The 23,704-nt window shown below is 43.9% G+C and overlaps 1 protein-coding gene across 1 annotated transcript in view; it reads left to right on the forward strand.

The window, feature by feature from the left end:
* Positions 1-22,998, forward strand: part of SNTB2 (syntrophin beta 2) — a 35,595-nt gene extending 12,597 nt beyond the window's left edge. Inside the window, exons 2-7 of the mRNA XM_069739067.1 lie at positions 11,954-12,155; positions 12,270-12,465; positions 15,103-15,245; positions 20,275-20,471; positions 21,062-21,243; positions 22,264-22,998. Of these exons, the coding sequence (XP_069595168.1) occupies positions 11,954-12,155; positions 12,270-12,465; positions 15,103-15,245; positions 20,275-20,471; positions 21,062-21,243; positions 22,264-22,356 (1,013 nt within the window). The 3' untranslated portion in view covers positions 22,357-22,998. The remainder of the gene's footprint in view (positions 1-11,953; positions 12,156-12,269; positions 12,466-15,102; positions 15,246-20,274; positions 20,472-21,061; positions 21,244-22,263) is intronic.
* The last annotated feature ends 706 nt before the right edge of the window (positions 22,999-23,704 follow it).

Raw genomic sequence — 23,704 nt, forward strand, 5'->3', positions numbered from 1 at the left:
TACATCCTGTATTATACCCCAGAGCTGCATTCACTATTCTGCTGGTGCAGGCACTGTGTATATACATTACATTACTGATCCTGAGTTACATCCTGTATTATACCCCAGAGCTGCACTCACTATTCTGCTGGTGCAGTCACTGTGTACATACATTACATTACTGATCCTGAGTTACATCTTGTATCATATCCCAGAGCTGCACTCACTATTTTGCTGGTGCAGTCACTGTGTACATACATTACATTACTGATCCTGAGTTACATCCTGTATTATACCCCAGAGCTGCACTCACTATTCTGCTGGTGCAGTCACTGTGTACATACATTACATTACTGATCCTGAGTTACATCCTGTATTATACTCCAGAGCTGCACTCACTATTCTGCTGGTGCAGTCACTGTGTACATACATTACATTACTGATCCTGAGTTACCTCCTGTATTATACTCCAGAGCTGCACTCACTATTCTGCTGGTGCAGTCACTGTGTACATACATTACATTACTGATCCTGAGTTACATCCTGTATTATACTCCAGAGCTGCACTCACTATTCTGCTGGTGCAGTCACTGTGTACATACATTACATTACTGATCCTGAGTTACATCCTGTATTATACTCCAGAGCTGCACTCACTATTCTGCTGGTGCAGTCACTGTGTACATACATTACATTACTGATCCTGAGTTACATCCTGTATTATACCCCAGAGCTGCACTCACTATTCTGCTGGTGCAGTCACTGTGTACATACATTGCATTACTGATCCTGAGTTACATTCTGTATTATACTCCAGAGCTGCACTCACTATTCTGCTGGTGCAGTCACTGTATACATACATACATTACATTACTGATCCTGAGTTACATCCTGTATTATACTCCAGAGCTGCGCTCACTATTCTGCTGGTGCAGTCACTGTGTACATACATTACATTACTGATCCTGAGTTACCTCCTGTATTCTACTCCAGAGCTGCACTCACTATTCTGCTGGTGCAGTCACTGTGTACATACATTACATTACTGATCCTGAGTTACATCCTATATTATACTCCAGAGCTGCACTCACTATTCTGCTGGTGCAGTCACTGTGTACATACATTACATTACTGATCCTGAGTTACATTCTGTATTATACTCCAGAGCTGCACTCACTATTCTGCTGGTGCAGCCACTGTGTACATACATTACATTACTGATCCTGAGTTACATCCTGTATTATACTCCAGAGCTGCACTCACTATTCTGCTGGTGCAGTCAGTGTACATACATTACATTACTGATCCTGAGTTACACCCTGTATTATACCCCAGAGCTGCGCTCACTATTCTGCTGGTGCAGTCAGTGTACATACATTACTCATCCTGAGTTACATCCTGTATTATACCCCAGAGCTGCGCTCACTATTCTGCTGGTGCAGTCAGTGTACATACATTACTCATCCTGAGTTACATCCTGTATTATACCCCAGAGCTGCGCTCACTATTCTGCTGGTGCAGTCAGTGTACATACATTACTCATCCTGAGTTACATCCTGTATTATACTCCAGAGCTGCGCTCACTATTCTGCTGGTGCAGTCAGTGTACATACATTACTCATCCTGAGTTACATCCTGTATTATACTCCAGAGCTGCACTCACTATTCTGCTGGTGCAGTCAGTGTACATACATTACTGATCCTGAGTTACATCCTGTATTATACTCCAGAGCTGCGCTCACTATTCTGCTGGTGCAGTCAGTGTACATACATTACTGATCCTGAGTTACATCCTGTATTATACTCCAGAGCTGCGCTCACTATTCTGCTGGTGCAGTCAGTGTACATACATTACTGATCCTGAGTTACATCCTGTATTATACTCCAGAGCTGCGCTCACTATTCTGCTGGTGCAGTCAGTGTACATACATTACTGATCCTGAGTTACATCCTGTATTATACTCCAGAGCTGCGCTCACTATTCTGCTGGTGCAGTCAGTGTACATACATTACTGATCCTGAGTTACATCCTGAATTATACTTCAGAGCTGCGCTTACTATTCTGCTGGTGCAGTCAGTGTACATACATTACTGATCCTGAGTTACATCCTGTATTATACTCCAGTGCTGCGCTCACTATTCTGCTGGTGCAGTCAGTGTACATACATTACTCATCCTGAGTTACATCCTGTATTATACTCCAGAGCTGCACTCACTATTCTGCTGGTGCAGTCAGTGTACATACATTACTCATCCTGAGTTACATCCTGTATTATACTCCAGAGCTGCACTCACTATTCTGCTGGTGCGGTCACTGTGTACATACATTACTGATCCTGAGTTACATCCTGTATTATACCCCAGAGCTGCACTCACTATTCTGCTGGTGCAGTCACTGTGTACATACATTACATTACTGATCCTGAGTTACATCCTGTATTATACCCCAGAGCTGCACTCACTATTCTGCTGGTGCAGTCACTGTGTACATACATTACATTAATGATCCTGAGTTACATCCTGTATTATACCCCAGAGCTGCACTCACTATTCTGCTGGTGCAGTCACTGTGTACATACATTACATTACTGATCCTGAGTTACATCCTGTATTATACTCCAGAGCTGCACTCAGTATTCTGCTGGTGCAGTCAGTGTACATACATTACATTACTGATCCTGAGTTACATCCTGTATTATACTCCAGAGCTGCACTCACTATTCTGCTGGTGCAGTCACTGTGTACATACATTACATTACTGATCCTGAGTTACATGCTGTATTATACTCCAGAGCTGCACTCACTATTCTGCTGGTGCAGTCACTGTGTACATACATTACATTACTGATCCTGAGTTACATCCTGTATTATACTCCAGAGCTGCACTCACTATTCTGCTGGTGCAGTCACTGTGTACATACATTACATTACTGATCCTGAGTTACATCCTGTATTATACCCCAGAGCTGCACTCACTATTCTGCTGGTGCAGTCACTGTGTACATACATTGCATTACTGATCCTGAGTTACATTCTGTATTATACTCCAGAGCTGCACTCACTATTCTGCTGGTGCAGTCACTGTATACATACATACATTACATTACTGATCCTGAGTTACATCCTGTATTATACTCCAGAGCTGCGCTCACTATTCTGCTGGTGCAGTCACTGTGTACATACATTACATTACTGATCCTGAGTTACCTCCTGTATTCTACTCCAGAGCTGCACTCACTATTCTGCTGGTGCAGTCACTGTGTACATACATTACATTACTGATCCTGAGTTACATCCTATATTATACTCCAGAGCTGCACTCACTATTCTGCTGGTGCAGTCACTGTGTACATACATTACATTACTGATCCTGAGTTACATTCTGTATTATACTCCAGAGCTGCACTCACTATTCTGCTGGTGCAGCCACTGTGTACATACATTACATTACTGATCCTGAGTTACATCCTGTATTATACTCCAGAGCTGCACTCACTATTCTGCTGGTGCAGTCAGTGTACATACATTACATTACTGATCCTGAGTTACACCCTGTATTATACCCCAGAGCTGCGCTCACTATTCTGCTGGTGCAGTCAGTGTACATACATTACTCATCCTGAGTTACATCCTTTATTATACCCCAGAGCTGCGCTCACTATTCTGCTGGTGCAGTCAGTGTACATACATTACTCATCCTGAGTTACATCCTGTATTATACCCCAGAGCTGCGCTCACTATTCTGCTGGTGCAGTCAGTGTACATACATTACTCATCCTGAGTTACATCCTGTATTATACTCCAGAGCTGCGCTCACTATTCTGCTGGTGCAGTCAGTGTACATACATTACTCATCCTGAGTTACATCCTGTATTATACTCCAGAGCTGCACTCACTATTCTGCTGGTGCAGTCAGTGTACATACATTACTGATCCTGAGTTACATCCTGTATTATACTCCAGAGCTGCACTCACTATTCTGCTGGTGCAGTCAGTGTACATACATTACTGATCCTGAGTTACATCCTGTATTATACTCCAGAGCTGCACTCACTATTCTGCTGGTGCAGTCACTGTGTACATACATTACATTACTGATCCTGAGTTACATCCTGTATTATACCCCAGAGCTGCACTCACTATTCTGCTGGTGCAGTCACTGTGTACATACATTGCATTACTGATCCTGAGTTACATTCTGTATTATACTCCAGAGCTGCACTCACTATTCTGCTGGTGCAGTCACTGTATACATACATACATTACATTACTGATCCTGAGTTACATCCTGTATTATACTCCAGAGCTGCGCTCACTATTCTGCTGGTGCAGTCACTGTGTACATACATTACATTACTGATCCTGAGTTACCTCCTGTATTCTACTCCAGAGCTGCACTCACTATTCTGCTGGTGCAGTCACTGTGTACATACATTACATTACTGATCCTGAGTTACATCCTATATTATACTCCAGAGCTGCACTCACTATTCTGCTGGTGCAGTCACTGTGTACATACATTACATTACTGATCCTGAGTTACATTCTGTATTATACTCCAGAGCTGCACTCACTATTCTGCTGGTGCAGCCACTGTGTACATACATTACATTACTGATCCTGAGTTACATCCTGTATTATACTCCAGAGCTGCACTCACTATTCTGCTGGTGCAGTCAGTGTACATACATTACATTACTGATCCTGAGTTACACCCTGTATTATACCCCAGAGCTGCGCTCACTATTCTGCTGGTGCAGTCAGTGTACATACATTACTCATCCTGAGTTACATCCTGTATTATACCCCAGAGCTGCGCTCACTATTCTGCTGGTGCAGTCAGTGTACATACATTACTCATCCCGAGTTACATCCTGTATTATACCCCAGAGCTGCGCTTACTATTTTGCTGGTGCAGTCAGTGTACATACATTACTCATCCTGAGTTACATCCTGTATTATACTCCAGAGCTGCGCTCACTATTCTGCTGGTGCAGTCAGTGTACATACATTACTCATCCTGAGTTACATCCTGTATTATACTCCAGAGCTGCACTCACTATTCTGCTGGTGCAGTCAGTGTACATACATTACTGATCCTGAGTTACATCCTGTATTATACTCCAGAGCTGCGCTCACTATTCTGCTGGTGCAGTCAGTGTACATACATTACTGATCCTGAGTTACATCCTGTATTATACTCCAGAGCTGCGCTCACTATTCTGCTGGTGCAGTCAGTGTACATACATTACTGATCCTGAGTTACATCCTGTATTATACTTCAGAGCTGCGCTTACTATTCTGCTGGTGCAGTCAGTGTACATACATTACTGATCCTGAGTTACATCCTGTATTATACTCCAGTGCTGCGCTCACTATTCTGCTGGTGCAGTCAGTGTACATACATTACTCATCCTGAGTTACATCCTGTATTATACTCCAGAGCTGCACTCACTATTCTGCTGGTGCAGTCACTGTGTACATACATTACATTACTGATCCTGAGTTACATCCTGTATTATACCCCAGAGCTGCACTCACTATTCTGCTGGTGCAGTCACTGTGTACATACATTACATTACTGATCCTGAGTTACATCCTGTATTATACCCCAGAGCTGCACTCACTATTCTGCTGGTGCAGTCACTGTGTACATACATTACATTACTGATCCTGAGTTACATCCTGTATTATACTCCAGAGCTGCACTCACTATTCTGCTGGTGCAGTCACTGTGTACATACATTACATTACTGATCCTGAGTTACATCCTGTATTATACTCCAGAGCTGCACTCACTATTCTGCTGGTGCAGTCACTGTATACATACATTACATTACTGATCCTGAGTTACATCCTGTATTATACTCCAGAGCTGCACTCACTATTCTGCTGGTGCAGTCACTGTGTACATACATTACATTACTGATCCTGAGTTACATGGTGTATTATACTCCAGAGCTGCACTCACTATTCTGCTGGTGCAGTCACTGTGTACATACATTACATTACTGATCCTGAGTTACATCCTGTATTATACTCCAGAGCTGCACTCACTATTCTGCTGGTGCAGTCACTGTGTACATACATTACATTACTGATCCTGAGTTACATCCTGTATTATACTCCAGAGCTGCACTCAGTATTCTGCTGGTGCAGTCAGTGTACATACATTACTCATCCTGAGTTACAGTACATCATACATACATTTTCAGTTTTGTTGTTTTTAAAGAAAATTAGCAAAACTTATTTTTTAGTGACCTGAGCTAATTTGCATACCTTTTTTCCCAACGAGTCTTGCTCATAAGACTTTGTTCCCAGAGTTATTTTTAATTTTGTCTCTTTCACTTACTATTCATTTTTATTAGAATTTCATTTTGCTGTGGATATTTTTGTGCAGTTTTTTTTTTTAACTGAATCTTAAAAAAAAGCCTAGTGGCAAAAAAAACCCACAAAAAACCTGCACGTCAGTTCTTATAAGCCGATCTTGAAGAAAATATTTCCAAATTGGACACTATATAATCAAAAGGCTGCAAAGCATACTTCAGTAAAATAACAGCTGTCATCAACCCCAACTACCATTACCCTGGGCAATTGGGAAGAGCTAGGCAAAGTTCCAAAATTGGCACATGCAATGGATGCATCGAAAATATGCTGTGTCCAGAATGCTAGTATTACTGATCCCAGCCTTAGATGCCGACGTACCCTGAAGACACTTTAGGAAAACGCTGGTGGGTTGTTGTTTTTTATATTGTCTTTTCAGACATGTTTTTGCAGCAGCTTTTATTATATATATATTTTTTTTACTTTTCATATATAACATAGTGGTGGCTTTCAAGCTGAAGAATGGAAAGGTCATTTCTTTTAGCCTCTTCACGGCTGAAAGAAGTGACAAAAGATGAATCACGTGCATATCAAAGTTGTTTGGACATTGCCGTATATTTGTTCTTTTTGCCGTTTTTATTAGCGATTTTTCCGAGGTGTTGTAGGCAGAATCTGTTTGAAAAATACGCCCAAAAAAAAAAATGCCTGTAAAAACACCTTAGAAATGAATAGGAAAAGTTTTCCAAATCTATTTGAGGAGCATTTTGGACTGGATTCGCCCTATAACGTTCGTCTTATTCCTATGGGCTGCAAATGTGCAGGTTTGTCCCAGAAATCTGGGTGTGTTCGTGTAAAGGATTTTTTTTTTTTTTTTTAGTAGACGCTCCTCTTTGCCCAGTTCCAAAAAAACAGAACATTCTGCAGCCGCGTTAACCCTTCCATGCAGAATTTTGCCTCGCGCTTGCCTACCAGAATGGCCAGATTTGCTGAGTCTGCTCCTGACAATACTAATCGGTCTTAACCCGGCATTAATATTAATACCCCGCTCCAGCCCCTGCTGATGACTGCTGTCACCTTATAGAGCGCATCATCTGCTTCTGTGTATGCGATTTCACCAAAAAAGTGGGAAGATTACAGCAGTGGTGTCGTTACATTGGGATTATTTCATTATCTGGGTCCCTGATTGGCGGAACCCATAGGGTAAGCTACTACGGGGCTCAGATAACCATAATCCTACACAATTATAGGAATTATCGCTCCATGAGATGGTTAAAAATAATGGAGGTTTGGCAGTGGGAGCTGCAATATTTTAACGTTTTTATAAATTACTTTTTTTAATGGCGGAGCTGTGGTCTGCGAGACCTCATAAAGATTTGGCGCCATCTTTCACCGCGCTGGGATGCGTCGAAATGTATCCACCAAGTCCTATGTTTTACAAGGTAGTGCCTGCTGTAGGGACTACAACTCCCAACATTATCAGCAGCACAAATCTTTCTTCTATTCTTGCAGTTTGCTACAATGTATCACTCTGTAGTCTTGTCTTCGTTTTGATCTTGATGATCTTGTGTAGCAAACCTTCAGGATGTGACTTGGGCTGATCTTATGTAGCAAACCTTCAGGATGTGACTTGGGCTGATCTTATGTAGCAAACATTCAGGATGTAACTTGAGCTGATCTTATGTGGCAAACCTTCAGGATGTGATTTGAGATGATCTTGTGTAGCAAACCTTAAGGATGTGACTTTAGCTGATCTTATGTAGCAAACCTTCAGGATGTGACTTGAGCTGATCTTATGTGGCAAACCTTCGGGATTTGACTTGGGCTGATCTTATGTGGCCAACCTTCAGGATGTGGCTTGGGCTGATCTTGTGTGGCAAACATTCAGGATGTGGCTTGGGCTGATCTTGTGTGGCAAACATTCAGGATGTGACTTGGGCTGATCTTGTGTGGCCAACCTTCAGGATGTGACTTGGGCTGATCCTGTGTAGCTAACCTTCAGGATGTGACTTGGGCTGATCTTGTGTGGCATACTTTCAGGATGTGACTTGGGCTGTTTGCACACATTGAGTATTTGCAGCAGATTTTTTTTGCACCAAAAGTCAGACTGTTGGCAAAAAAACCCGCTGTGGAGAATTTCAGAAATCGCGTTCACTTTTCTGGTACTATAAACAGCAATTTTTATTTATTGTTTAAAGACAGGGCAAAAAATGCAGCATGGGAACAAGTCTTAACACTTCATGGATCAATTTCCGTTTACATCCAGGAGTTGGGAGAAACAAACAACTAAACCTGTTTGCTACTATGTATCCTGTGCAGACTGATACAATGTATCTGCATCTTGTTTATTTCAAAGCCTTGTGTGGATGAGATACAATTGTAGCAAATTGTCAGCTGTGGAATTCTTCGGTTGTCCTGGTTTTCAGCCTATGGGTGCATTCACATTAATGTATTTTCCATGCGGATAATGCGTGGACTAACGTTAGCCACGGTGCTAGTCCACGTGGGCGATTTTTCGATTTACGGAACCAGACGAGGACATGGAGCTTCTTCCAGGTCTGCGAAGTTAAGCTCCCAACTAAAGCAAAAACTTATTTTGAAAATGTGGTTCGTTGCCATACTCCCAATTCCATAGCTATGAACATAGATGGTTAGGACATGCTGAGAGTTGTAGTTCTACAAGCTTTGGAGAGGCGCAGTTTTGAGAACACCGGTATAAAGGAAAAACTACAGACCTCAATGTCCCTCTCCCCCAGATAGAGGCATCTGTTGAGCTAGGAGCGGCCGGGTCTCTGGGCACTGGGTGTGCCGTGTATGTAGCCAGCATATGCTCCGCATGTGACTGACACATAAATGTTACAAGATGGTGATGTTTACTCGGCGCTGTAAAACTGTCGCAGATGGTTAAAGTTTGGGAGTGTTCATGAAAAACACAGCACAAAATTTGTAGTACGCATAGATCTGCATTGGAGCTGTATACACAAAACGGTAATTTTTTATTATTATTTTTAATATCGGAAAGTTGCACATTTTCTTTTATTTTTTTACCGTTTCAGAAACTTGATAAATTTATTTAATTTTCCTTTTTGTCACGTTTTGAGAATTCCATATCATGTGCATGTTTGCCCAGAATGAGAGGTGATTTTCTTAGCAGGCGTCCCAGGTATGTCTGATTGTGAAAAACATGGCTGTTTTCTTCCAAAATCAGGGTCCTCAGGTTGTGTCGGGTATTGCAGATTTATTTCTTGGAACTGCAATACCACGCATAACCTGCAGTAAGAGGTGGCGCTGTTTCTGGAAGCTTGGATTGATAATCCTAAGTACCAGCTTTCATGATATTGGTAAACTGATGATCCATAGGAGGGTGAATATTCGCCTCTAGAGGAAAGGTAATTTTTCCTCCTCCTCGTAAATTTGATATCGTACAGTATTTTATATGATGCACTATGATCCACTCGCTAATAAATGTGGATTATACCAATGTCCTTCTGTTCTCTACATCTGTTGGCTGATACTTCTAGAAACTACTTATCCCATGACACCTTGCTTCACTGGGGGAAATAAGTGTGCAAATTGCCTCTTCGGAGAGGTCAAAATTGACTTTTAGGATTGCTTCTTCCAGTATGTGTCAGTAGAGTTTATGTTACCCTTTAAATGGTGTAACCGGTAGTCTTGCCAAATCCTTAGGGGACAGCAATGGAGTCATGTGAATCCTAAAGCCTCAGGCAAAAAGGAGGGCAAATACCTTTACGTTATTTGTGGTGGAGCCGTTTAGTTTCAGCCAATCAGCTTCTTCATTAAGGCTACGTTCACATTAGCGTTGTGCGGGGCAGCATCTGCGACGCAACGCACAGCGCATGCAAAAACGCATGCACAACGCAGCTTTTTGTGACGCATGCGTTCATTTTTGCATGATTTTTGGCGCAGAAAAAAACTGCATCATGCAGCGTCCTCTGCGCCCTGACAGTTGCGCCAAAATGACGCATGCGTCACAAAACGCAAGACAACGCATGTCCATGCGCCCCCCCCATGTTAAATATAGGGGTGCATGACGCATGCGTCGGCGCGGCTGCGCCCGACGCTGCCCCGCACAACGCTAATGTGAACGTAGCCTAAGAGGTTCTGGTGGGGTATATTAGTGAATTCAAGGGTGTGCATATAACACTAACTGAACAGCACCAGAAATCATTTCAGGGGTATTGAGTGCAGCCTGCAGTCCTTCTGGAAAGGACAGGTGGGCGGGGCTTCTGGAATAGAGCCCTGTCAGTCATTGGCTTTCCTCCAATCAAGGCTCACGTGGCTCTTCCCTCTGAAGTTCTGCAAACATGTCCTTTTCAGAAGGACTCTAACCTTTCAGGAATTTTTTTACAAGTGACAACTGTATATTAATAGTGATATAAGTAGTCCCCCTCCCCCCCCAAAAAAAAAAGGGGTGCCCCAGAGTATGTATTACACAGCCTTTATTGGAAAAAAATGGGACAGTCACTCTTTCCAGTAACTTTTTTCGGGGGGGGGGGTGCACTGAATGGACCCCCTAAGTAACATCAGTTTCTGTTGGTTCAGATGGAGAACAATGGAGTTTGCTTTATTTTTCTCGTTGCCAAATTTGGTGGAAAAGTCCCAAAAGTAGGACCGCTCGGTACGAGTGGCTTTAACATGTCTGATACAAAAAAAAACTGTTGTCAAACTACAACCTCCAGCATTTAGCGGTCAGGACATGCTGTGATTTGTAGTTCCACAACAGCTGTAGAGCCACTGATAAACAATGCCACTGCCTCCCTCCTCTCTCAGCTGTGGACCTCATTCTCCTCCTCATTCTGGAGTCAGGTTATGCTGGGATTTGTAGTTTCACAACAGAATGGAACTGATAAGCAAACAATGACCCGGGTGACCCACCTTTACCAATATCCAGCCTTTAAGGAGTTTTGGAAAGCTGAGTGGTTCCTTAAATGGGGGTCCATCACCCAACTTTCCGTGTAACTGATATTTAGGAGGGATGGCTGTGGAATACAGCGACTTATTTTGGCTGCACCTGACAGCTCTGTCCTTAGGGGCTGCTGGTATTGGAGCGAGACCCTTCTGTGCCCCCCTTTCCCCTCTTCTGCGCCTCTCCATTTATAACACCCTGCGATCCCTCTCTCCCTTATATGGAGACTCTCCCTAATCCTCCCCTATTCTGCAGCAAGCCATATAATCTGCAGCGAGATATCGGCTTCAGACCAGATTAACCCCTGACGTCCCCGAGGAGCGAGGGTGGGGGGGTAAGATGTCTGGCAGCCACCTTCAGTCTGGCGTCATTATTTCTTGCCATATTTATTCTGGGGACCCCATTTAAGGGAATATTCTAAAGTTTTTCTTAAGCCTTTTTTTTTTTTTTTTTCTCCCCCATTACTCGCATCTTATGCAACTTCCAGGAATAGATTTAACGAAAATTTCATTGTGAAATCCATAACATCAGCAGTAAAAAATATGAAATTCTTGACTCATTAAGATGCTAAAAATATTCCAAGAAGTATAAGAAAGTTGAGTGAGCTCAAACCCAACTGTAACCAGGGTTGTCACCCAGCTTTTCCAGGATCCTGAATGGCAATGTAATTGCTGTATGCATGCGCCGTATTAACTCTTTAATTCTCCAATCTTCTCTTCTCCGCAGTGCGCTTCCTGCAGGACGTGTCCCCCTACATTCGGAAGGCGTCCCTGGTGGGTGATCTTCCCTGGGACAGTTGTGACCTCCGCAGTCCGGCGCACAGCGATGCATCTGGATCCCCCAAACATGACCCCAGGGACTGCAAGGTCATTCCCTTAAAAATGTGTTACGCTGCGAGAAATCTGAGCATGTACGACCCCGAGGGACGGTCAGTGACAATGTGTGCGTGGCTCCAGTGTTCCTGTTTGTCTCCGTAGGAGGTACATGTAGCGGTGTGCCTCGCGCCTCTGCTCCGTGCCTCTTATGTCTCCATCTCTTCCAGGCTGGTAGAGCTGCGCTCGCCGGATGGATGCCACTCTCTGGTGCTCCGCTGCAGGGACTCGGCCTCCGCTCTGTCCTGGTCACAGGCTTTGCACAATAACATCACGGCTCTGCTGCCGCAGGTCCTGGCGGAGACCCAGTGCATGCTGGGAGCTGCGACCGATGACCTCAGATACTTAGGCTGGGTGGCTGAGCAGGTACGTATACGGTCCGATATCTACTCAATACATGATCGCTGAGGAACTGACGGCCGAGACCCCCTCCAATAGTGGTCCATGCTGACCACTGCTTCATTCACTTCTATGGGAAAGATAGCGACCATCGCTCCCATACACAGTGAGTGGCACAATGGTCATGCATATGTGCTCCCTCTTTATTCACATGGTGGACTTTGGGGTCCCTGTACTCGGGACTGATAGGGATCCCAGCAATCATATGTTTATCATATATTCTGTAGATATATTATTAATGGAACAACCCCTTAAAATGCTGTTGATGAATTCTGCATATTTCCAGTCAGTGTTAAATTTCACCATTATGAAGAACTCTGCCTGCTGTCAGTAAATGGGGACGATTTACAGATCTAGCACTTCTCACAACTGAGACGCCCTCACATATACCCCTATATACAGTGTGAGCCCCACATAGCCTTCTATATAAAGTATGAGCCGCTACATAGCCCAATATATTAAGTATGAACCCTCATATAGCCTCCTATATAGTGTAAGCCCCCCACATAGCCTCCTATATACAGTATGAGCTGCTAAGTAGCCTTATATATTCAGTATGAACCCCACATAGCCTCCTATATACAGTAAGTCCCCACATAGCCTCTTATATAGTGTAAGCCCCCCACATAGCCCCCTATATACAGTAAGTCCCCACAAAGCCTCTTATATAGTGTAAGCCCCCCACATAGCCTCCTATATACAGTATGAGCTGCTACATAGCCCAATATATTCAGTATGAACCCTTATATAGCATCCTATATATAGTGTAAGCCCCCACATAGCCTCCTATATAGTGTAAGCCCCCCACATAGCCTCCTATATACAGTATGAGCTGCATAGCCCAATATATTCAGTATAAACCTCCACATAGCCTCCTATATACAGTATGAGCTGCTATGTAGCCTAATATATTCAGTATGAGCCCCCACATAGCCTCCTACCTACAGTGTAAGCCCCCACATAGCCTCCTATATACAGTAAGAGCATCTACATAGCCAAATATATTCAGTATAAACCCCCACATAGCCTCCTATATACAGTGTAAGCCCCCACATAGCCTCCTATATACAGTATGAGCTGCTACGTAGCCTAATATATTCAGTATGAACCCCCACATAGCCTCCAATATACAGTGTAAGCCCCCACATAGCCTCCTATATACAGTATGAGCTGCTACGTAGCCCAATATATTCAGTATAAATCCCCACATAGCCTCCTATATACAGTGTAAGCCCCCCACATAGCCTCCTATATACAGTATGAGCTACTATGTAGCCCAATATATTCAGTATAAACCCCCACATAGCCTCCTATATACAGTGTAAGCCCCCCACATAGCCTCCTATATACAGTATGAGCTACTATGTAGCCCAATATATTCAGTATGAACCCCCACATAGCCTCCTATATACAGTGTAAGCCCCCACATAGCCTCCTATATACAGTATGAGCTGCTACGTAGCCCAATATATTCAGTATAAATCCCCACATAGCCTCCTATATACAGTGTAAGCCCCCCACATAGCCTCCTATATACAGTATGAGCTACTATGTAGCCCAATATATTCAGTATAAACCCCCACATAGCCTCCTATATACAGTGTAAGCCCCCCACATAGCCTCCTATATACAGTATGAGCTACTACGTAGCCCAATATATTCAGTATAACCCCCCACATAGCCTATATACTTGTCAGCCCCCACATAGCTTCCTATATACTTGTGAGCCCCCACATAACCTCCTATATACTTGTCAGCCCCCACATAGCCTTCTATATACGGTACGAGCTGCTACATAACCCAATATATTCAGTATGAACCCCGACATAGCCTCCTATACACAGTGTTAGCCCCCACATAGCCTCCTATATACGGTTTGAGCCCCCACATGGCCTCCTATATACAGTATGAGCAAGCACATGGCCTCCTAGATACATTGTGAGCCCTCACATAACTTCCATTATACAGTATGAGCCCCCACATAGCATATTATATACAGTATGAGCGAAGCACATGGCCTCCTATATATAGTATGAGCCCCAATATATAGTATGATCCCTCACAGCCCCCTAAATACAGTATGAGCTCTCACATAACCTCCTGTATACATGCAAACATCCCATACACGTATTAAAAAAAAAAAAAAACCCTACTTGCCTCGCTCCTGTTTCCCCAGCGCTCTGCTCCAGTGCGCTAACTCGTCGCACAGTAGACGCAATGTAATGACCTGATCACATCTGCTGTCTCAGTTACGCACACCGATTGGGGGAAGAAGGAGCCGGCGGCTCTCTCCTCCACCAATGTATTCACCGCTGTCTGCATCCTGAGGATGGGGGTAATATCGGGACGCGGGTGGTAAGCGAGGACATGATGCAGCCCGTGGGCCACTGTATTCAGCCCTTTGGCTGTCTCAATCTGCAGACTGGACTGGACCAGCCAGAGGACCGGATGTGACCCACGGGCCTCACTTTGCCCAGGTCTGGTCTAAGCTGCATGTACTAATGCAAACTCCTGGCTGTGATAAGTATTGTAGGATTGTAGCTTGTGACTAAAGTGGCTGATAACAGAGACTCGTGTACTGACCTTCATTATTTTCCACCTCAGATCTCTCAGGATGATGGACGGGCTTTATGGCATGCTATGCTTGCCGTTGTTTCGCAGAAGGATTTTCTTCTCTTTGAGGCAATGCCCAAGACTCGGGAAGAGTGGGTGCACCCCAAGCAGAAGCTGCCGCTTATCTCCACAAGGTAATAGTCCTGAAAATTGAGCTTTGGAAAGCATTGAATTCCTTATCTTAATTTGTTACGGCATGTTTGATACTTCAGAGCTGCATTCACAATTCTTCTGGTTTTTGGCATTGGAAACCATTGACATCACTGTAAAGTGCTATGTGCTCCCACTGAATAGGATAGGAATGCTGGGAGATTTCTGCTCTGAACCCTGCAGAACTGTTAACGCATCTCTAATAGAGGTTGAGATTCTGCACAAGATTAGTAATGTATGTATTAATAAAGTTGCAGAACTTTTTTACGTAGCTTAAACTTGAATAGAAGTGGTTTTTAAAGGTAGACATGCCCTTTAACTGAAATGTACATATTTATGTAGGCTAAATTACCGTTAATCGCAATCGGACCACCAACAATAACGAGAACTGGGCTCCTCATCTTGAATGCAACAGAGGAGCACATTCAGGACATCTGCTCTATTCATTGTCTATCGGACTGCTGGAAATAGCCGAGCGCTGTACTTGGTTTTCTCCAGGAGTCCCATAGACAATGAATGGAGCAGCGCATTGCAGACAGGTGTATACACAGTCATCATATACATATTCACTACAATTACAATATCTCACAACGTGGCACTTACGCCTTACGTAGGACCATCCAGGACTGTCCCCAAACTTACTAGCAACAGCCTTTTATGGGTCGTATTTGTTTAAACCATGTGTGGTGCACAGGATTGTCCTGGCAGAATTGGGGCTGTTGGCAGAATATACCTTTTTTTTTTTCTTTTTTTTCCCTCTAGAAGGCATTGTTCAGTCTCTACCTATGTTTTATTTTTGCCCACGATTGGAGCGTATAAGGACGGGAACTGTCATGTTCTTGGGTGACCGATGCAATTAACATAAAGGGGTTGTCCACTACTAGAAAATCCCTTTTAATTGTCATAGGCAGGTGGAAGATATTTACAATATATATATATATATATATATATATATATATATATATATATAATGTAAAAATTGGAACAGCATCACGTATTACCGCAGTTGTCGTGCAGCGCTTTCCCAATGTTCAAATGGCTTCCAATAATAGAGATAAAAAAAGGAAAACAGCACAAAAATTAAAGAAAAACGGGCTTTTAATGCCTGAACGGCGTGGCAACGTTTCGGATATGGTATCCTTTCTCAAGCTTTATCTATCTATCTATCTATCTATCTATCTATCTATCTATCTATCTATCTATCTATCTATCTATCTATCTATCTATTATACTAGCTGAAGAGCCCGGCGTTGCCTGGGCATAGTAAATATCTGTGGTTAGTTATAGCACCTCACTTCTCTTATTTTCCCATCACGCCTCTCATTTTCCCCCTCACTCCTCTTATTTTCCCCCTCACTCCTCTTATTTTCCCCCTCACTCCTCTCATTCCCCCCAACACTTGTCATTTCGACCTCACATCTATCATTTTCCGATCACTCCACTATTTTCCCTCACTCCTCTCATTTTGCACTCACACCTTTTCATTTTCACCTCACACCTCTCATTTTCCCCTCAGTATATACATGTTTGTCATCTCCCCTGTATATAGTATATACCTGTATGTCATCTCCCCTGTATATAGTATATACCTGTGTCATCTCCCCTGTATATAGTATATACCTGTATGTCATCTCCCCTGTATATAGTATATACCTGTATGTCATCTCCCCTGTATATAGTATATACCTGTGTGTAATCTCCTCCTGTATATAGTATATACCTGTGTCATCTCCCCTGTATATAGGATATACCTGTGTCATCTCCTCCTGTATATAGTATATACCTGTGTCATCTCCCCTGTATATAGTATATACCTGTATGTCCCCTCCTCCTGTATATAGTGTATATACCTGTGTGTCATCTCCTCCTGTATATAGTATATACCTGTGTGTCATCTCCTCCTGTATATAGTATATACCTGTGTGTCATCTCCTCCTGTATATAGTATATACCTGTGTCATCTCCCCTGTATATAGTATATACCTGTGTGTCATCTCCCTTGTATATAGTATATATCTGTATGTCATCTCCTCCTGTATTGGACCTCGTTCACACGTTGTTTAGTCAGTATTTTTACCTCAGTGTGGCGAGTTTTCCATGAGGTGAGTTTTGCACTTGTGGCGAGTTTTGCATGTGGCGAATTTTGCGCGTGGCGAGTTTTGAGCGGTGACTTTTGTGTTTCGACTTTTATGTGGCGAGGTTGGTGTATGTGTGGTGAAATGTGTGCTGAGGGTAATATGTGTTCAAGCACGTGGTAGTGTGTGGCGCGTTTTCTGTGTGTGTTCATATCCCCGTGTGCGGTGAGTATCCCATGTTGGGGCCCACCTTAGCAACTGTACGGTATATACTCTTTGGCGCCATCGCTCTCACTCTTTAAGTCCCCCTTGTTCACATCTGGCAGCTGTCAATTTGCCTCCAACACTTTTTCCTTTCACTTTTTCACCATTATGTAGATAGGGGCAAAATTGTTTGGTGAATTGGAACGCGCGGGGTTAAAATTTCGCCTCACAACATGGCCTATAATATGCAAATTGCCTCTTCTGAGAAAAAGAGGACTTAGGCTCTACAAGGCCAATGACATGGCCTATGATGCTCTCGGGGTCCAGACGTGTGACTGTGCAAAATTTTGTGCAAAACAGCCACGACCAATCAGCGACGGGCACAGTCTGGAAGAAAATGGCCGCTCCTTCCTCCCCACAGTCAGTGCTCGGCGCCCGCATACTCCCCTCCAGTCACCGCTTACACAGGGTTAATGCCGGCAGTAACGGACCGCATTATGCCGCGGGTAACGTTACCGCTGAGATTAACCCTGTGTGTCCCCAAATTTTTACTATTGATGCTGCCTATGCGGCATTAATAGTAAAAAAAAATGTAATGTTAAAAATAATAAAAAAACTAAAAACCTGCTATTATCACCCTCTGTAGTCCGCCGAGCCGCACGCGCCTGCCGCCATCTTCCGTTCCCGGCGATGCATTGCGAAATTACTTAGAAGACTTAGCGGTCTCGCGAGACCAAGTCATCTGGGTAATTTCGCAATGCATCCTGGGAACCACGCGGGGGGACCACGCGGGGGGACCTAGTGAATGAACTGCAGAGAGCTGGGACCAATGTAACAAGGCCTACCATAAGTAACACACTACGCCACCATGGACTCAGATCCTGCAGTGCCAGACGTGTCCCACTGCTTAAGCCAGTACATGTCCGGGCCCGTCTGAAGTTTGCTAGAGAGCATTTGGATGATCCAGAAGAGTTTTGGGAGAATGTCCTATGGTCTGATGAAACCAAACTGGAACTGTTTGGTACAAACACAACTTGTCGTGTTTGGAGGAAAAAGAATACTGAGTTGCATCCATCAAACACCATACCTACTGTAAAGCATGGTGGTGGAAACATCATGCTTTGGGGCTGTTTCTCTGCAAAGGGGCCAGGACGACTGATCCGGGTACATGAAAGAATGAATGGGGCCATGTATCGTGAGATTTTGAGTGCAAACCTCCTTCCATCAGCAAGGGCATTGAAGATGAAACGTGGCTGGGTCTTTCAACATGACAATGATCCAAAGCACACCGCCAGGGCAACGAAGGAGTGGCTTCGTAAGAAGCATTTCAAGGTCCTGGAGTGGCCTAGCCAGTCTCCAGATCTCAACCCTATAGAAAACCTTTGGAGGGAGTTGAAAGTCCGTGTTGCCCAGCGAAAAGCCAAAAACATCACTGCTCTAGAGGAGATCTGCATGGAGGAATGGGCCAACATACCAACAACAGTGTGTGCCAACCTTGTGAAGACTTACAGAAAACGTTTGACCTCTGTCATTGCCAACAAAGGATATATTACAAAGTATTGAGATGAAATTTTGTTTCTGACCAAATACTTATTTTCCACCATAATATGCAAATAAAATGTTAAAAAAACAGACAATGTGATTTTCTGGATTTTTTTTTCTCAGTTTGTCTCCCATAGTTGAGGTCTACCTATGATGTAAATTACAGACGCCTCTCATCTTTTTAAGTGGTGGAACTTGCACTATTGCTGACTGACTAAATACTTTTTTGCCCCACTGTACATACATAAATATTTTAGAATACCCGACGCTATATATATAATATACACTCTTCTCCTGTACCGGCTCTGCTAGTCCGTCTGCTGGGTCCAATATCCAGCATGTGAGTAAGGCCGGGATCACACTGGCGACTTAAATGGACGAGTGCAATGCGATTAAAAACCGCATTTGCACTCGGACCAATGTTACACTATGGGGCAGCTCCCAGCAGCCGATTGTTTTTTTTTTTGTCGGCCGTTTTCCTCGGTCCGAGACAATCGCAGCATGCTGCGATTGTCACGGACACTCGGCCGACTCTCGGCTCATTCGCACCCATATAAGCCTATGGGTGCGAGTGAGACAGCGCACACCACTCGGATATCATCCGAGTGCTGTGCGTTAAACGCGGACCCCGGCAATGGAGGAGATGGAGAAATTAGTTTCTCCGCCTCCTCCGCAGCTGTGCTCCGATCCGCACTGTGCGAGAGGCTCGGAGCACAGACGCCTGACACTCTGCTCGCAGGAGAGCAGGAGCCGAGTGTCATTAGCATATCGCATCCGATGCCATAAGCTAGTGTGACGCCGGCCTAATGCAGACACTCAGCGGGCAGGTGACTTTACATTTTTTTTTCTACTATCCGTAGCCTAATAAGGGTTTTCCAGTAGTGGACAACCCCTTTGATATGAAATCTTCAATCCTTTTTTAGAGGTGAGATTTCTGCAGCAAGATCTGTGCGATTTTGACACGGATTTTCCCACAAACTGGAATCTGTTGTTTTTGGCAATATCTGTAATTTTGTTAGAAATAGCGCCACTTTTTGTTTGAAGGCAGTGTCTGGTATTACAGTTCAAGGCGGGCAGTATTTCCAAACACAACCAGTAGACCAGAATGGCGCTACGGTCGGATCTTTCACTACCTTGAATGTTGTATAGTTGTGCTATTGTGTTGGTCATGTATAATTTTGTCTTTTTTCAGGTTGGTGCACTCGGGACCCGGGCAAAACTCGCCCTCTCTAGGGCCACATCTAACATTCGCCACTCGTACAGGGCATCCTCAGGGAATCGATATGCGCATTTTCCGCGTGGAGAACCAGCGGGATCTTTCCGCCTGGACGAGAGCGTTGGTGCAGGGGTGTCACGCGTCAGCTGAACTCACGAGAGAGGTCACAATTAGTAAGTCTTTTTTTTTTTTTTGCAGAATGTAGAGTCTGTTCCACATAACTGTGCTTGCTGTCAATAAATGAGAAAATTCATGTTAACGTGCACAGGGTGACTTGGGGTCAAGAGTTTTCCAGGTCTCTACAATAGGTGCAGTTGTAGCAAACTCTCAGCTGTGAGAAGTATCAGCTAATGGGGAGGATCTTTTCTGTTTCTTGTATGTATCCTAGTAGACCCCTTAAATTTAGGCCAGCCTGAATTATAAATACTCGCTGCTAATGAATATTCCAGTGCACATACTTCTATTTTATGGCAAGATTCCTTAGCCCTGCAAAGGATTTAGCAATACTGTCCGAGTTCCCAGCATTCTGTCATCATCCCATATTTAACATAGGGAGGATTTGGCTAGGAAACTATTTCCATGAGAGAAATTGTGGGTCCCCTTGAAGACATATGGAGCGTGTTATTGGCCTTCTTATCCTTTTACCCTCTTGTATAATATATATAATTCACAGACGGATAAAACAATCTCCAATATTCTATGTACAGATACTCCTGATGTCCTAATGTATCACATAACACATTGCTATGCTCCCTGTCACCAGGCTGCTCTCTACGCGGGGAATCAGTGTCTCTCTCCATCCATTATGACACCGGATTCACATTGTGCCGGGGAGGACCTTCCGGCCCCCTCATGTACAGATACCCGTTCGAGAAGCTTCGTATGTCAGCAGATGATGGGACCAAAAATCTTTATCTGGACTTTGGCGGACCAGAAGGAGAACTGGTAAGAGATGAGTGTATTAATATAATAAATATTTAGTATATAACATACTGATAGAGCATCTGTACCTGACCCCCATAGACAAATGCATATGTAGCCCTGCTGCACATGGTGCCTCTGGCTCCCAGTCTCTGCCCCCTGATTGCTCTGGCTGCTAATCCCCAGTCTGTACCCCGATTGCGCTGGCTGCTGGTCCCCATTCCCTGCCCCCTGATTACGCTGGCTGCTGACCCTCAGTCTCTGCCCCTGATTGCGCTGGCTGCTGACCCTCAGTCTCTGCCCCTGATTGCGCTGGCTGCTGACCCTCAGTCTCTGCCCCTGATTGCGCTGGCTGCTGACCCCCAGTCTCTGCCCCCTGATTGTTCTGGCTGTTGACTCCCAGTATCTGCCCCCTGATTACGCTGGCTGCTGACCCCCAGTCTCTGCCCCCTGATTGCGCTGGCTGCTGACCCTCAGTCTCTGCCCCCTGATTACGCTGGCTGCTGACCCCCAGTCTCTGCCCCCTGATTGCGCTGGCTACTGACCCTCAGTCTCTGCCCCCTGATTACGCTGGCTGCTGACCCTCAGTCTCTGCCCCCTGATTGCGCTGGCTGCTGACCCCCAGTCTCTGCCCCCTGATTGCGCTGGCTGCTGACCCTCAGTCTCTGCCCCTGATTGCGCTGGCTGCTGACCCTCAGTCTCTGTCCCTGATTGCGCTGGCTGCTGACCCTCAGTCTCTGCCCCCTGATTGCGCTGGCTACTGACCCCCAGTCTCTGCCCCCTGATTGCGCTGGCTGCTGACCCCCAGTCTCTGCCCCCTGATTGCGCTGGCTGCTGACCCCTAGTATCTGTCCCCTGATTGTTCTGGCTGCTGACCCCTAGTATCTGCCCCCTGATTGCGCTGGCTGCTGACCCTCCAGGCTCTGCCCCCACATCGTGACCACCGATATGACTTCTTCCGGCCATACTGAACTCTAGAATAATATAGTATTTGCATAATTTCTTCTATAACAATCAGTGTTTTTTTTCCCCCCAACTTTTTAGGCTCTGGATTTGCACACGTGTCCGAAGCCTGTTGTTTTCCTGTTACACACATTCCTTTCCGCTAAGGTCACCCGGATGGGTCTTCTGGCGTGACCCTAGCGTGTCGTCTGCAGAGCCACGCTGATTAATCTGTGCCTTCCAGCGACAATCACAACACGTAATGAAGGACCACGCAGAGCCATAATACCAAATGTATTATGACCTGGGAGCCATACTGTCTTATGAGAGCGCTGATCCGCAGGACGCCCTCCTCCCAAAGATGTGAGCGCACTAGCTACAACCAATCAGAAGTTACCGGTATACTCAGACTTTTGCTGTTTGTTTTGTCTGGCGAGGACCGCCGTACCCTAGAACTACGGTGTTCGTCCCCTTTTTCACTACAATGACTGAAGTTTTCCTCTGGGAATATGAAGCCATATTGTTTATATGACCAAAGTGCCTTTTATGTTATTGCTGCCTTAAATTTTTATTACGCACAAATCGTATTTATAGAGGATATAGATATATACATATGTATAGATCTACACACATTCCTGCACCGCTACATAACACATACACAGTTTCTAGACGCAGGTTCCCCGCGAGCTGCCGTGAGACACCATTTTAGTATTTTTTGGCCGCCAACGGGTCTCTGTTAAGACCAAAGATTATACCGAGCAGGAATATCTGTTATGTATTGTGCAAAAGATGACTTGCTTCAACAAAAAATGTACAAAATATACAACATTTAAAGGATTTATTTTGTCTCTCATTTTTCCATAATTCTACAGCAATTGCGCATATATTCACATGCTAATCCTATTTACATCCGATTTTACATGGAGAATACACCGCTTGTGATATAATACAAAAAAAAAAAAAAAAATCTGCAACTTTCTAATGGATTTTGTGCTCCCATGCAATTTTCAAACAATTTTTAATTTTTTAACTTTCATTTTTTTTTTCTTCCAAGAGCCATAACTTGATTTTTTTTTTTTTCCGTCGACAGGCGTTTTTTTACAGGGTGAATTGTAGTTTCTATTTGTACCATATATGACTCTTTGATTTATTTTTTTTTTACTTCCTTTTTTGGGGGAGTTGATGTGATAAAAAAAAACCAATGCTCCTACAATTTTGATTTTATTTTCCATTTCACGTGCACTGTATGGGATAAATTTCTTGTCGATTTTTTTTTTTTTTTTTTTTTTTTTTTTTTAATTTATTTTTTAATTTATTTTTTTAGTTTGTATAATCGCACATGAACATTGGCATTTTTTTTTTTCATTTATTAGATGTTCCTATTTGAATTTAGAGGAAAAGAGGGTAGAGGAAGGATTTCAATGGAACCTGTCAGCTGATTCATACTGCCGAAACAATGGGTTGCATAAATGATCTTCTGCTGCTCCGTAGAGAGATCAATAAAAAAAAATGAAAGCATTTAAAAATATATTATTTTTTTCCT

Source organism: Ranitomeya imitator, chromosome 9 (genome assembly GCF_032444005.1).
Source record: "Ranitomeya imitator isolate aRanImi1 chromosome 9, aRanImi1.pri, whole genome shotgun sequence".
NCBI classification, from domain to species: Eukaryota; Metazoa; Chordata; class Amphibia; order Anura; family Dendrobatidae; genus Ranitomeya; species Ranitomeya imitator.